This window comes from Hoplias malabaricus, chromosome 1, assembly GCF_029633855.1.
Source record: "Hoplias malabaricus isolate fHopMal1 chromosome 1, fHopMal1.hap1, whole genome shotgun sequence".
Lineage (NCBI taxonomy): Eukaryota > Metazoa > Chordata > Actinopteri > Characiformes > Erythrinidae > Hoplias > Hoplias malabaricus.
The window spans coordinates 89146995-89163770 of record NC_089800.1 but is presented as its reverse complement, the minus strand read 5'-3'; the positions used below and the strand labels follow the sequence as shown (position 1 = coordinate 89163770).

Sequence of the window (16776 nt, the reverse complement as noted above, 5' to 3'; positions counted from 1 at the left end):
TAATTAGGGCTGCACAGTGTGTAAAAGACCATTAGGTTAAAAACAGATAACACCAAGTCAAACACTATACTGTTAGTAATATACAGTAACTCTGCAGTAGGGTTGGGGAGTATCACACTTTGTACACAGTAAATGTAGTGGGGTGGGGGGCCTTTATTGCTGTGTGTGTGGGGTATCAGCAACATCGTTCCCATCCACCTGTGAGCCAATGAACAGAGAGGGAGCTCATGTCAGGGTGTTCCTGTCCAATGGGAACGTTCCTCACGGCAGATTACGAGACATTTTCATACACTGATCTTTTTTCAAAACCCGTGGTGTATGTTATTACAGCCCAGCCCCACCCTGCAGTTACGTTTACTGCTGCTGTCATTCTCCCTCATTCCTCTCTGAATCGTTGCTTAATTTTTATAAAAATAATACGCCGATTCCATTTTTACCTCAGTCTGAGCAGGGTTTAGAAACAGTTCACAGAAAACACTGGTCTGTTTCCCAGATGGCAGTGGTTTGGCAGGTTTAAAATGCAGTAACAGATTTATTATCCTGCCATAAGCCGCGTGGCGAGCAGAAGACCTGGGGTTTATAAGCACTGGGTCATTGTGTCTGCATTTTATTACTCAGTGTATTTATTGTTTACGTAATGTGAGACAGCAGGTGTAGAATAGGCTTAACACGTGCACACACACATACACACACCACTAACGACGGGAGAGTACCATTAGACAGGCATTTTAATGCACAGTTTTGTTTGTAAACTAAGCTCTAAGCTGAAAAACAGGCTGCTTCAAATTCACCTTTGTAATTTTACTAATTAAACTTATAAATATATACTTCATGTAGTACTTCAGCCTACTCAGCTTTTTGAATCATGGTAGCACAGGGCATCAGGTGTCGTAAGAGAGGTCATTTACTGATATCACACTCACACAGACTCATTATAAACAGTGTTTCAGCTTTACAGAGTTTTCTCTGATTTGGATTATATCAGAATAAATATTGTGACAACTAGAGGTCTCGTGTCGGTCCACAGTGGTGTGTCAGTACCCTGCTCAGCAACTGACCAACTGCACTTATTTTACCAAAGCTGAGAGATCCACACAAAATAATAACCTTTTACAAATTACCCCAGCAGTGGTCAGTCAGTGTGATTCTGACCGGCAGAAACAGAGGAGACAGATCTACGGCAGATCAGTCCGAGCCCAGTACGAGCCGTGTCTTCAGGAGAGAATCTGCAGAAGAGAAACATCTTCAGCCAATCAGATACAAGCTTCTGATTTAGGAACCGTCCACTAATAATTCCTTCAGTAACGTCCAGTGGTTCCCAAAATGCAACCAATACAGATTGATCCACACAAAACCATTTTGCGTTAATGGACATCAGTCATAAACTACACTGTACACACACAGCTCCTCACTCCCTCTACAGTGAACTACATCAGACACAAACTACACTGTACACACACAGCTCCTCGCTCCCTCTACAGTGAACTACATCAGTCACAAACTACACTGTACACACACAGCTCCTCGCTCCCTCTACAGTGAACTACATCAGTCACAAACTACACTGTACACACACAGCTCCTCGCTCCCTCTACAGTGAACTACATCAGTCACAAACTACACTGTACACACACAGCTCCTCTCTCCCTCTACAGTGAACTACGTCAGTCATAAACTACACTGTACACACACAGCTCCTCTCTCCCTCTACAGTGAACTACATCAGTCACAAACTACACTGTACACACACAGCTCCTCGCTCCCTCTACAGTGAACTACATCAGTCACAAACTACACTGTACACACAGCTCCTCGCTCCCTCTACAGTGAACTAAATCAGACACAAACTACACTGTACACACACAGCTCCTCGCTCCCTCTACAGTGAACTACATCAGTCACAAACTACACTGTACACACACAGCTCCTCGCTCCCTCTACAGTGAACTACATCAGTCACAAACTACACTGTACACACACAGCTCCTCGCTCCCTCTACAGTGAACTACATCAGTCACAAACTACACTGTACACACACAGCTCCTCGCTCCCTCTACAGTGAACTACATCAGTCATAAACTACACTGTACACACACAGCTCCTCGCTCCCTCTACAGTGAACTACATCAGTCACAAACTACACTGTACACACACAGCACCTCGCTCCCTCTACAGTGAACTACATCAGTCACAAACTACACTGTACACACACAGCACCTCGCTCCCTCTACAGTGAACTACATCAGTCACAAACTACACTGTACACACACAACTCCTCTCTCCCTCTACAGTGAACTACATCAGTCACAAACTACACTGTACACACACAGCTCCTCGCTCCCTCTACAGTGAACTACATCAGTCATAAACTACACTGTACACACACAGTTCCTCGCTCCCTCTACAGTGAACTACATCAGTCACAAACTACACTGTACACACACAGCTCCTCGCTCCCTCTACAGTGAACTACATCAGTCATAAACTACACTGTACACACACAGCTCCTCGCTCCCTCTACAGTGAACTACATCAGTCATAAACTACACTGTACACACACAGCTCCTCTCTCCCTCTACAGTGAACTACATCAGTCACAAACTACACTGTACACACACAGCTCCTCGCTCCCTCTACAGTGAACTACATCAGTCACAAACTACACTGTACACACACAACTCCTCTCTCCCTCTACAGTGAACTACATCAGTCACAAACTACACTGTACACACACAGCTCCTCGCTCCCTCTACAGTGAACTACATCAGTCATAAACTACACTGTACACACACAGTTCCTCGCTCCCTCTACAGTGAACTACATCAGTCACAAACTACACTGTACACACACAGCTCCTCGCTCCCTCTACAGTGAACTACATCAGTCATAAACTACACTGTACACACACAGCTCCTCGCTCCCTCTACAGTGAACTACATCAGTCACAAACTACACTGTACACACACAGCTCCTCGCTCCCTCTACAGTGAACTACATCAGTCACAAACTACACTGTACACACACAGCTCCTCGCTCCCTCTACAGTGAACTACATCAGTCATAAACTACACTGTACACACACAGTTCCTCGCTCCCTCTACAGTGAACTACATCAGTCACAAACTACACTGTACACACACAGCTCCTCGCTCCCTCTACAGTGAACTACATCAGTCATAAACTACACTGTACACACACAGCTCCTCGCTCCCTCTACAGTGAACTACATCAGTCATAAACTACACTGTACACACACAGCTCCTCACTCCCTCTACAGTGAACTACATCAGTCACAAACTACACTGTACACACACAGCTCCTCGCTCCCTCTACAGTGAACTACATCAGTCACAAACTACACTGTACACACACAACTCCTCTCTCCCTCTACAGTGAACTACATCAGTCACAAACTACACTGTACACACACAGCTCCTCGCTCCCTCTACAGTGAACTACATCAGTCATAAACTACACTGTACACACACAGCTCCTCGCTCCCTCTACAGTGAACTACATCAGTCATAAACTACACTGTACACACACAGCTCCTCGCTCCCTCTACAGTGAACTACATCAGTCATAAACTACACTGTACACACACAGCTCCTCGCTCCCTCTACAGTGAACTACATCAGTCATAAACTACACTGTACACACACAGCTCCTCGCTCCCTCTACAGTGAACTACATCAGTCATAAACTACACTGTACACACACAGCTCCTCGCTCCCTCTACAGTGAACTACATCAGTCACAAACTACACTGTACACACACAGACAGCACTAGAGTTCAGATTCACACAGATGAATAAATAGAAATGATGTGTGTTAGAAATATACACTGCACTGTTAACATCTAGATTCAGTCGTTTCAGGACGTGTGTAGTGCACTACAGAGGGAGGATGGAGTGATTTGGGATGAAACCTGTGTGTTTCTCTCATGTCTCATGGTGTTTTGAAGCCTCTTTTTAAGAGGTACTATGGCCCCCTACTGGTCTGGCATAGATACTGACAGATCTTTTTGTTGAACCACTATTGCAGGGGTAATTAAATAAAACTCATTAAGGTCCAGTTAGAGAATCTTTTCTCAAACCAAGGTCCAGAACATAATGTGTAACCTGCACCTGATCAGTGCCACGTCCTGTACATTGAAGTAGCCTCGTAGTTATAGCAACATTTTATGTCGTTAACAACTGAATTTCAAATCACTTTCAATTACACTTCAATATTCAATAAGATTCATAAATATTATAAATAACAAATACTCTAAAGAAAATGTCCCTTTCTTGTTTCAAGTCAAATTTACAAATAAAAATAACGCACATGTAAATAAAGTCCCTAATGAGTTGCAGTTGACTTTACTGCTTTTCCATTAGCAGCGATCTGATTGGCTCTCATAGCTGGAGGGCGGGACTTTATCCGTAAACAGAATCCATGTTCATCGTTATGAGAATTTCAACCCGTAATTGTTCCTTTATTATTAAAGTTTCTGGTTTTAACTCGCACCGCACCGTCGTCCCGAAAGTGTCCCTAAAGAGCTCTGATCTCGTCCCTCGGGCTGTTTTTACTGGCCCCAGGACAGCGGCGTCTGGACCCTGCCCTGTGTGTGTCACTCAGTGGAGTCACAGCGCTCGTCATAATGCACAGATCTGATTGGCTGAGGAGCCTCACGTGTGATATGCAGAAACACATGTGATTGGTCTGTGAGTTTCCTGGAGCGCTAAACCTGCATCGTAACGACTAGAAGAGTCACACCACTTCAAACACACACTCTGTTCACAATTAAACAGCTCTTAATAGTTTATCAGCTACAGTTTATTAGTTTATTTTCCTCTGAATTTCTCCTCTTTCTCGTTACTGATATTTATCTTGAATATTTTACAGAAAGAGTCTGAGGACGATGCAGTGACCTCTAAGAAGGTGAAGGAGCTTTCAGTCATCGATGGACGTCGAGCTCAGAACTGTAACATCCTCCTCTCACGGTCAGTAACAACCCTGATATAAAGAGTTCGGTGACAAATTTGATGTATACAATTTTATATACAATTTTATACGTTAAGTTACATTTTATACGTACGCCACTTGCAGAGAATCGTCTGAGCCATAGGTTAGTTTAGATCTCAAAGTGCAGGGCTAACGTTGCTAACAAAGACTAGAACCCAATAGTCACCCAAATAACCCTCATCACTTCTGTAAACGAATACATCACATATAAAGCTCTCAGACTCTGTGTTTGTTAGAGTTCTTCTTTATACACACTGTCAGAAATGTTCTCAACTAAAGTATCTCTTTAGATTTTTTATTTAAAGCTGATAGGGTGTTGATCCTGTTGATGGTTGTGCAATGTCAGTTAACCCTTTAAACTCTAAGTGTATTATTCAGGTCCTACTTTAAAAAAATAACTTTTTTGCACCAAAACCTACTTTGACCAGAGGTGCACAAACTTTTGCCCAACGGGAGATAAGGTGTGTACTACCCTCACTGTCTCCGTCTATTCCTGGGCAGGTTAAAGCTGTCTAATGATGAGATTAAAAGGGCCATTTTGACCATGGATGAGCACGAGGACCTGCCCAAAGACATGCTCGAACAGGTAAAACACACACACACACACACACACACTTTGCAGTGTTGCATCCAAGGTGCAGTCATTGTAAGGTGCAAACCGTATCCCGTTTGTGTGAGGGATCCTGGACTAGGAGGAAATATGAGGACGGTGTAATGAAGGAACAGCTCTATCTCCTCCCTCAACATCCACAGATGAAGTGCCCCTGAGGAAAGCACCTAACCCAGCAACACAAAGCTGTTGTACAATCGTGCAGTGCGAGTAAAAGCATGTTTCACGCTTCGCATTCGTGTAAAAGGTGAGCCTCTGAAGGAACAGTCTCTCTGTTTTTCTCGTGTTGTGCAGCTGCTGAAATTCATTCCTGAGAAAAGTGATGTGGATCTTCTGGAGGAGCACAAACACGAGCTGGACCGGATGGCCCGAGCGGACCGCTTCCTCTACGATATGAGCAGGTACCAGTGTCTATATCAAATACTGCTCAGTCCAACAGCTCCAGAGTGGAGTAAATAACACTGACCATGTTTCAGATGAGCTTTAAGGGCCGTTTCTTCCACAACACAAAGTAGTCCCCTTCTGAGTTAAATATAGAGCTTTAAAACTATTAAAGCATCCAGTTCATCTCAGATTTCTCAGTGTTTTGCTTCGACTGGATGAGTGTAAATGAATCGTGAGTGATATAAGATCAGCTTTATTTACTGCAATCATTTGGCACTTCTTTAGCATCAAAGACACGTGACTGTCTGTGAGGAGTGTGGTGTGTTCTCCCTGTGTCTGCGTGGGTTTCCTCCGGGTGACTGTCAGTGAGGAGTGTGGTGTGTTCTCTCTGTGTCTGCGTGGGTTTCCTCCGGGTGACTGTCTGTGAGGAGTGTGGTGTGTTCTCTCTGTGTCTGCGTGGGTTTCCTCCGGGTGACTGTCTGTGAGGAGTGTGGTGTGTTCTCCCTGTGTCTGCGTGGGTTTCCTCTGGGTGACTGTCTGTGAGGAGTGTGGTGTGTTCTCTCTGTGTCTGCGTGGGTTTCCTCCGGGTGACTGTCTGTGAGGAGTGTGGTGTGTTCTCCCTGTGTCTGCGTGGGTTTCCTCCGGGTGACTGTCAGTGAGGAGTGTGGTGTGTTCTCTCTGTGTCTGCGTGGGTTTCCTCCGGGTGACTGTCTGTGAGGAGTGTGGTGTGTTCTCTCTGTGTCTGCGTGGGTTTCCTCCGGGTGACTGTCTGTGAGAAGTGTGGTGTGTTCTCTCTGTGTCTGCGTGGGTTTCCTCCGGGTGACTGTCTGTGAGGAGTGTGGTGTGTTCTCTCTGTGTCTGTGTGGGTTTCCTCCGGGTGACTGTCTGTGAGGAGTGTGGTGTGTTCTCTCTGTGTTTGTGTGGGTTCCCTCCGGGTGCTCCGGTTTCCTCCCACAGTCCAAAAACACACGTCGGTAGGTGGATTGGCAGCTCGAAAGTGTCCGTAGGTGTGAGTGTGTGAATGAATGTGTGTGTGTGTTGCCCTGTGAAGGATTGGCGCCCCCTCCAGGGTGTGTTCCCGCCTTGCGCCCAATGATTCCATGTAGGCTCTGGACCCACCGCGACCCTGAATTGGATAAGGGTTACAGATAATGAATGAATGAATGAATGAAATTGACGGGGATCAGAAAGGTTTGGGAAATCTGACCACGCTTGTTTTATGATCAGATTTCACCAGATACAGTTTATTCAGTTTTACTTAAAAGGGTTTGAGGATCTCAATAAGGTCCTTTGGGATGAAATACCTATGTATCAGTATCTATTCACCCATCGCCAGTGAACACTACACAGGATTACAGCTGTGCTGCAGCTGCCGTCATCTCGGGAGAACTTCCGTCTGAAAAGAGCCGCTCTGTGTTTCCACTTTAGAACAACGGTTTCTCCGAGGGCACGACTCGGATCGGTTTATGGTTCCAGACGCGTAATGGTTTCCGTGCTGATGGTGTTAAATAAGGTTTATAGTCTCCGTGCAGCTGGAGGGTTGAGGAATCCTGACCTCTCCTGGTGTGTTGTTGTCAGTCTCGGTGTGAGAGTCACAGTCATTTCTGTCTGAAACTGCAGGATTGACCACTACCATCAAAGACTGCAGTCCCTCTACTTCAAGAAGAAGTTCGCCGAAAGAGTCGCGGAAATCAAGCCCAAAGTCGAAGGTACGCTGCCTTTTAAAGTTGTAAACACAAATACACCACATGCCACCAACAGTCTGTAGACACCCCCTTATTTATGTCGGGATCAGACTGCACAATGTTTTTGTTCTTCAGGACGTTCACTGTGTCAGATTAGTGCTGTAAACGTGTGCCGTGTCTCGGTCGTGAGACTGGGGACACTACAGGTTTGACACGGACCACTCTTGGTTCTCGTCACTGCGTGAGTTCCGATGTCGTCGGGAGGTGGAGCTGTAAACTGTGGATCACGGCGACAGAAGAGCTGTGTGAGATGCTGGAGGTTTTGTTCTGAAATGAAGTAGTAGTAAAAGTGATAGTGGGTGGTTCCTGGGTGTTACAGAGAGGACGGTGTGGACCGTCTCCTACAAAGAGAACCTGAGGAGATATTACACGTCCAGAGCGTTTCCTCAGTTCAGTTCCACTGACAGCTGCAGCAGAGCCTCCCTCTCTCTCTCTTCTCCGTGTTTACAGATGTGCCCCGGACAGAGCTCTGTCTCCTATCGGTCATCGTCAGGAACATGGCGTAGGAGACGTCAGACCGGGCCAAAAGGTCAAGACAACTCTAACACACTCCACTTCTTCTCCGGGAGTCGTGGGGCGTCTCAGAGACGCATCGTTGATCTTTGATTATGTCGCACTCCACGACCGCTCCTCAATTTCGTTTCAGACGCTGGATATTTGTCGGATACAACACAATTGTGTCAGAATCGGGCTAAATTCATGTAGTCTGATCCCGGCAGAAGTGAAATAAAACACTGTAAACCACCTGCACATGAACCTAAGGTCATCATGTCCAATGCCAATCATGAGCTAGAGGCATCTAAACACCTCCTGCACTGGGCTATGAAGTGGAACTGTGTTCTCAGGAGTGATGTGCCTCCATTCAATGCCATTGTTCTCACAGCAATGCTACAGCCACACACACCTCACACACCAGTGCTGTCTAACTGACTGCTCAGCTGATCTCTGGGGTTAATATTGATTGCAGTGTGTTTGTTTTTCAGCTCTCAGCTCGGCGTCTAAAGAAGTTCTCCAGAGCCGTAACCTGAGCCAGCTGCTGGAGGTGGTGCTGGCCCTGGGGAACTACATGAACAAAGGCCAGAGGGGAAACGCTTACGGCTTTAAAGTATCTTCCCTCAACAAGATCGCAGACACCAAGTCCAGCATCGACAAGTAAGAGTCAGAGCATCAGCCACGGCCCGTACATTCAGACACAGTCCCTTAGTTATTCCAGTAAACTCTCCATGGCCTTGTATCCGAGTATATTCCTGAATTTATCGCCTGAAAACTCCTGCTGAAGTGTTGTTGTCCAAGTCTCTCCCACGACGAGATTTCACTGAGAGTCTGATTTTAAAAAAAGAAAAGGTGAAATCTGCTGTAACTTCAGAGATTTTGCCAGCGCTGGTTTGTGCTGGATGTGAATGAGCTCTGCAGTTGGTGGTGATTGACAGGTCTCTGGACAGTCAGGGCTCTGCAGGGTTTACACCTCGGTTTGTATTCGGTGTGAGCGGGGACTGAGAAAGTACTCGGTTCCAGGACCAGATTTGGTCAGAGGAAAAGCAAAAGAGTCGAGTCAGTGCGGTTGAGTCAGTGAGGTTGATTCAGTGAGGTCAGGTGCTGATGTTGGATGATCACAAACACCTGGACATCCCAGAGGCATTGGATTGAACCCCACTGAACCCACTTCTTATGTGAGCAATAATCTAGTGCTCACTGTAACAGACTGTTTTTACACTTTCAAAAACTTAGCAAAGCAAAGACGTTCTGTCCGTGCTGATAACCCCCACCCTCTCTCTCTCTGTGTCTGTGTCTCTGTGTGTCTCTCTCTCTCTCTCTGTGTGTGTGTGTGTGTGTGTGTGTGTGTGTAGGAACATCACTCTGCTGCATTACCTGATCACCATCCTGGAGCAGAAGTACCCCAAGGTGGCACTGTTTCAGGAGGACCTGCAAAATGTTTCAGAAGCTGCTAAAGTCAAGTATGTGCTCCTAAATATCACTCACGTAAACACACACACACACACACACACACACACACACACACGTGTGCATTGTCCTGATGAAAGGGCTGTTTCTCTGTGTTGTTTACTGTAGTATGACCGAACTGGAGAAGGACATTAATAACTTGCGCAGCGGCCTGAAGAGTGTGGAGGCAGTGAGTGACCCTCTCTCTCACTTTGTTTACCTCATATTTTACAGTTATTTTACAGAAATATTAGTGAATTAAGTCTCAAATTATCTTTATTCTTCAAATGTGTGTGTGTGTGTGTGTGTGTGTGTTTAGGAGCTGGAGCATCAGAAGAAGGGTAGTGCTAGAGACCCTGGGGATAAGTTTGTGTCAGTGGTCAGTCAGTTCATCACCGTGGCCAGCTTCAGTTTCTCTGACGTAGAAGATTCTCTGCAGGAGGCGAAGGAGCTGGTAAGAGGCAAAACACTAGACATTTCTGACTGTTCACAGCCTGAGGGAGTCAGTAGCAAGAAAAACAACACGGTAGAATGCACCTAATGAGGATATTACACTATACAGCACATAGTAAAGTAACTGCACCCTCCGTAGAAGTGGGCAGAGGGAAGTACTGTGTGGCACAGACTTGGAGAACGTGTAGAAACGTGTGGACTATAAATACGACTCAGACCGGCTGTAGGATCATACAGATTTATAGAAAGGAAACTGTGGATGGAAAGCCAAAGAATGGTGCAGTGATAAACTGTCCCTACACCGTAAAAAACTGTAAATGACAATAAATGACTGTAAACTCTAAAAACAGTTTCTGTAAAAGTGAAATACTATAAATACTTTTATCAGCCAAAACCCTCCTTTTTACATCTCTTTACTGTAAAAAATATAATGTTTCAAAGTTAAATTCACTTGCACTGTGCTTTTAACAAAAATATTCCGTAGTATTCCAATAACAGACAACACTGTAAATTTTGCTTTTATTCTTTTGTAAAAATTACATTAATTCACTGTTAAACGCACAGACCATTAGGGGGCGGTACAAGTGGCCAAGGACTGGGCGGAGCTGAGACTCATTAGGGAGCTCCCAGCATGCCTTGCAGCTCCATATTTTCTGTCTTTGGATTTTTGATTTTTGATTGCATTAGTGAGGTGTGTGTGTGTGTGTGTGTGTGTGTGTGTGTGTGTGTGTGTTCAGTGTTGATGTGTGACGAGGTGTGTGTTGGTCAGAAAAGTTCAGGAAAGGTGCCCAGTTACTGCACATTTCTTTACTTCTTTCGGCAATACCTCCTTTTAAGGGCTGAATGTAGGAGGCTTATTTACAGTTTGGCTCCATTCTCTCATTTAAAACACTATTTACATCTAAATTTATGACAAAACAACGTTTCTTTGTTTTTTATGGAAATACTATGGGTTTTTTTACGGTGTGTATCTTTTTTACAGAAAAGTACTGTAATTAATGCTGATCTTTACGATTATTTACGAAAATAATACTGTAATGTCGTATACATTTTGACTGTAAATTTTACAGTGAATTTTTGGCAACTACAGCTGCAGTGTTTTATTTATTTATTTATTTTTTTTTACCATAAATTTTATGGATTGTTTTGTTTTTTTTACAGTGTAGAAGATACTGAAATAAATGGTCTACATGTGCAGTGTAAACAATGTGCAGTGTAAACCGGCTGATAACATTAGTCTATATCTATGTAATAACCTTATATCTATATGAGCTCTTATACATAAGAATGTAGGGTACAACTCTGACTGAGGTCATAGAGGTAATGCTTTTTACAGCTTTTTAAAATAGCAGCTCTGAGTAAAGCTGTCTGTCTGTTGGAGCCGGTCGTGGAGACGGTACGGTCCAGGTTTATAGTGAGACAGAACACGGTGAAGTGTGTAACTCTAGATCTCGGTCCCGAAACCTGGGCGCACACATTAAAGTGTGTGTGCTTTGAAGTGGACTTTAAAATCCCGAAGTGTGCTCCGCTCCTCACAGGTCTGAGTGGATTTATTGGCCCCTCCCTGACCACAACACACACCGTTAATGTTTAACTGGGGTCAGACACACGGATCCGTTTCAAAGACGGGTTTGGCCCGGTTTCAGCTCCGGAGGAACCACATGGAACGGATTTGGCTGCGTTTATAAAGACCTCAACATCACACAGACGCTTTGGGACCCTTCGCTTCCTTTTGAATTTTTGAGTGTGGCTTTATTGGACGTTAGCGGGTCCTCACACCTGTGAACACTGTAATACTGAGGAAGCAGCGGTGGGACGAGAGGGATGAGATTTTTTAATGTCGGTTTTAAGACAGCGAGAAAGTTGTGTGTTTACTCTTCTGCCAGATGTGTGTGTGTGTGTGTGTGTGTGTTAGAACATGCTAAAAGGCTAAACACCTGATTTTCTCTGTAGGACTCTGTAGGTTTTAAAATAGGTTAAGGGCGTAATTACTGGGACCTCCAGGCCACTAGGTGTCAGTATAATGATTGTTTTATAACATGACACAGTATTGCAGTGATCCTCTCCTCGTCGTCTGTTTTCATCCTTCCCTCGTCCCTGTGTCCAGTTCCAGAAGGCGGTGAAACACTTCGGAGAGGACTCCAGCAGCCTGCAGCCAGACGAGTTCTTTGGGATTTTCGACCAGTTCCTGCAGAGCTTCACGGACGCCAAACAGGACAACGAGAACGCCCGCAAGAGGAAGGAGGAGGAGGAGCGCAGGGCACGCCTGGAGGCTCAGGTACACACATCCACAAGGCAGTCTGAGGCCTTAGGTGTTCCACACAGATGTTCCTGACAACAACATCAATGTCCAGAAGATCTAGGTGTACAATAATCTTTAAAGGGTTTAATGTGTAGTGTATAACTGTAGTTCAGAATTCAGACATTCTCCTGCTTGTAGTGGGTCATTTATGTGATGCCTGGGTTTGGGGTCATTTAAGATGTGCCCACTACTTTGTAAGTCATGGGAACAAGATAATTAGACTGTAATAGTCAAGTTGAAGCCATATCTTGAAAATGCCTGGGAATGAGATACTTATATTTGAGAATGAGATAATTAATTGTGGCCAGGGCTTGGTAAAGAATGTGTATGACATAAATAATAAGATCCTGGGAATGAGATAATTATATTTGAGACTGAGATAATTAATTGTGGCCAGGGCTTGGTAAAGAATGTGTATGACATAATTAATAAGATCCTGGGAATGAGATAATTATATTTGAGACTGAGATAATTATATTTGAGACTGAGATAATTAATTGTGGCCAGGGCTTGGTAAAGAATGTGTATGACATAATTAATAAGATCCTGGGAATGAGATGATTATATTTGAGACTGAGATAGTTATATTTGACACTGAGATAATTATATTTGAGAATGAGATAATTAATTGTGGCCAGGGCTTGGTAAAGCATGTGTATGACATAATTAATAATGTCCTGGGAATGAGATCATTAAGGTGTTGTCACAACTTGCAAAGGCTGAGGATCTGAAAATAAAGTAATGGCCACGACTTCAAAACGAGATTTAAAAAAAAATAAGTGTTAAAAAAATGTGGCCTTAATGAGCCTGGTGTTGAGAAAAGTATTATCATTTAAGGCCACAGCTTTGTAAGAGAAGAGAATGAGATAAAATTAAAGTAGTTAATTAATAGGAATGAGTTAATTGGGTGTGGGACTAGAGATGACTTTGTCAGACACAGTACATTGCGAGTCCCAATTTCATTATCTACAGAGGGCACTAGGTAGGCCACAGGCAGCTGTTTGAGACACAGCCCAAGACTGTCATGGCCACAAGGTGTGTGACTGGAAGAGTGACTGATCCCTCTCTTTTCTCAGCTGAAGGAGCAGAGAGAGAAGGAGAGAAAGGCCAGGAAAGCGAGGGAGAACTGTGAGGAGGACGGGGAGTTTGACGACCTGGTGTCGGCGCTCCGCTCCGGAGAAGTGTTCGATAAAGATCTGTCCAAAATGAAACGGAACCGAAAGAGACCCAACAACCAGAGCACCGAGACGAACCGAGAGAGACCCATCACCAAACTGGACTTCTGAGACCCTCGGAGTCCACCGTGACGCTACAGCAGCGCCAACATCTGTAACCCATTCCTTCTGATGAGGGGAGAACGCAACAGGGACTGAACCCAGGACCCAGTGGCAGTGACACTGCCTGCAGCGCCACCTTGTGTCTCACACTGGACTCCTCTAACGTATAAACCTCTGAGCCACCTGTCAGCACAGCAGCGCCACCCATTGGTGGAGACCAGGAACAGCAGCTGTGATCGTGTCTAGAATCAGAAATCAAATTCCTAATTTTGATATTGCACTAAACTGTTTTATTCTTCTATCACAGCACCACCTAGTGGCGATAAAGAATGATGAAGTTAGGGAACTACACCTGTGCTTTGAAATCCGAGCTGCAAGTGTGTAAACACTGACACGTCAACAGCCCAACGCTAGCCCTACAACTGCTGAAAAAACAAACGGCAAATCAGATTCTAGAGGTTTGATTTTGTACAAAAAGTTTTTTTAACAATGCCGCCTGGTGGTGGAGCCTAGGAACTACAACAACGCCACGTTAAATAAAATCTAAACTAAACTTCTGAGTTGTCAGTGAATAAAAACATGCAGCTGCTGACTCTACACCGGGTGGAAAGACATTTACTTCTCCTCAAAGCTGTGCATCTGAGGGAACGTGTCCTTGAAGGAACTGCATCGTTTTTCGCTAAAATCCAAACAGCTGGAGTTTTGATTTTCTACAAAAAAATTAAAAATACATAAACATCGCCGCCTAGTGGTGGATCCCAGGGACTGTCTGAACCTCAGATCTCTGCACGGGAGTAAAACCCTGCTCTTACACTGCCGCCTGGTGGCGGATCCCAGGGACTACAGCTGTGTATTATTATTATTATTGGGTTTTTTTTGCACAAACTACAAATATTTAAACAATGCTGTCAAAGCACAAGGAAGAGTTGTCATTAACTCTGATCTAAACTGGAAAGCACATCTGTGTGACTCTGTTTATCTCTCGCTCGCTGCCAAAATCCTCCTCGACAGTGTTTCCCTCGAGAAAAAGTGGGAATAAAGGGCTTATATTTGTGATGTATTTAACACACACTGCGGCGGGGCTCTCCTCGTTCGCGCTGGAAGAAGGAGACCTCCTCAGAGAAGATGGTGGTGATGATGTTGTCGATGACACGGTGGAGGAATAAACACTGACTAATGCAGGGCTTTCCTTCATCTGGAGCTTTCCAGGATTCACAAGTGAAGGGGAATTCCACCCATTTCTCTGAATTTCGCCATGATTCACCAGTTGAAATGTAAACACAATGATGGAGAGAGTTTGGTGTGTGGTGGTTGATTGTAGAGACACTTGTGGTGGTGAATGGAACCAGGCGTCTCTTCATCTGCAGCTCAGATCCAGGAGTTAACTTCCTCTCCACCGCCAGCGGAGCGTTGTGCGTTTGATGATGATGGAGAAATATGGGACACCTGACATCAGTACGTTTTCTAGGGGACTGTTTTGCCTCACAGTGCCCTTCTCATTGATGCAGTGTGTTTCTATGAAGGTGTTGTAGAGAAGGACGTCTGGCTCCATTCACCACCGCTGTGGATTTTCTTTAAAAATAGATCACTTTGTTCCTGTGTTAAATATTTGCTGAAAATGTGGGAAATGGGTGGATGTTCAGTGTTAAAGTCTTTAATAACGAAGCACAAACCAAACCTCTCTCTCTCTCTCGGACCTACGTCTTAATAATTACATAATCACTGAACATACGAAGGATGTAGAATATGCTGAGGTCCGCTGTGTTGTTTATATCTCTCTGTAATCTCTGTGTGTGTTTGATTGTAGATATGTAAATACGAGCGCTCGGAGACGTTGATGTGCTATTTTCCTGTTGATCAGACGCCACTGTGTCCTTTTGGGCTGAGAACTCCACGTTTGTAATAGATTCCTTTGTTTTTTTGGGTTCCTTCTGAGTTCTCTTTATTTAAGGAAACCTCTTTTTTGATGTGAGGCAGTGATCTGACATTAAACCCTCAATGACTTTGGTTTCTTTGTGTGATCTGTGGCTTAATGACCCTTTTTTCTTTTGGCCAGTGCAACAGCGCCATCCACTGGGAACTCTGACAAACAACATCTTCATGAATCACAACAGTGAAGACATTCATGATTTTAATCTGGGCGCAAGGCGGGAATACACCCTGGAGGGGGCGCCAGTCCTTCACAGGGCAACACACACTCACACATTCACTCACACACTCACCACACTCCTCACAGACAGTCACCTGGAGCGGGAATCGAACCCACAACTTCCAGTAACTGTCCAGTTACTGTTAATTAAAAGAGAATATATATATATATATATGAATGAATGAAAAACAACGTAAAGGAAACTCTACAAATCTCTACAAAACAAATACAACAATACTATATTTTGTCCAAAATACTAAAATGTTAAATAATAGGAGATAAATCTTTAAATTTTATATTTTTAAATTTTATATTTTTTAACCTTTGTATTTTAACGGCGTAAAAACGGCGGTATTTAAACTTTCACGGCGTAATTAGCGTAGGGACCCCAAGTTCCGGCCACTTTAATTACAATACTGGAAATCTTAACTAACTATGAATAAATAGAAGTACTATATTCACTCAAATCAACATTTTTCAGGAGTCAAATATGTGTAGATTAATGTCCAAGACTTGCTTGACTTTGAAAGAAAATATGTTTTTAGATAAAAACGCTTTTGTTTAAGTAGGTGCTAATACTGCTAACTTCGGCCACCTCCCCTGCTTCTGACAGTCAAACGAGACCGTTGCTGCTAGTGATGTGTCGGTCGCGAACGAACCGGTTCAAAGAGCCGGCTCTTGTAAGTGAACGATGAGAGCCGGTTCCCGTTTAAGACGGAGCCATTTTTTTCTAAGGCTTGTCATTCAACCAATCAGAGAACAACAAGCAAAGGTACCAATCAGCGAAGAGTTATACCACCAAGCGGGTAGGGGAGGGGCGGGTGGCCGGATCAACCCCTCCGAGCGGAGACACTTGGTTTTCCTGAATGTCAGTCTGCCTTCAAAAAAATAGTAGAAGAAAATGTTAA

General features: G+C 44.3%; 1 protein-coding gene across 2 annotated transcripts in view; it reads left to right on the top strand.

Annotated features, from left to right (window-relative positions):
- daam1a (dishevelled associated activator of morphogenesis 1a) overlaps positions 1-15926 on the top strand; it is a 69359-nt gene extending 53433 nt beyond the window's left edge. For both annotated transcript variants that reach the window (XM_066675960.1, XM_066675961.1), the window contains exons 16-25: positions 4888-4985; positions 5509-5593; positions 5912-6018; positions 7622-7710; positions 8730-8898; positions 9594-9701; positions 9817-9877; positions 10007-10141; positions 12248-12418; positions 13519-15926. In XM_066675960.1, coding sequence (XP_066532057.1) covers positions 4888-4985; positions 5509-5593; positions 5912-6018; positions 7622-7710; positions 8730-8898; positions 9594-9701; positions 9817-9877; positions 10007-10141; positions 12248-12418; positions 13519-13728 — 1233 coding nt within the window. In that variant the 3' untranslated portion in view covers positions 13729-15926. The remainder of the gene's footprint in view (positions 1-4887; positions 4986-5508; positions 5594-5911; positions 6019-7621; positions 7711-8729; positions 8899-9593; positions 9702-9816; positions 9878-10006; positions 10142-12247; positions 12419-13518) is intronic.
- The last annotated feature ends 850 nt before the right edge of the window (positions 15927-16776 follow it).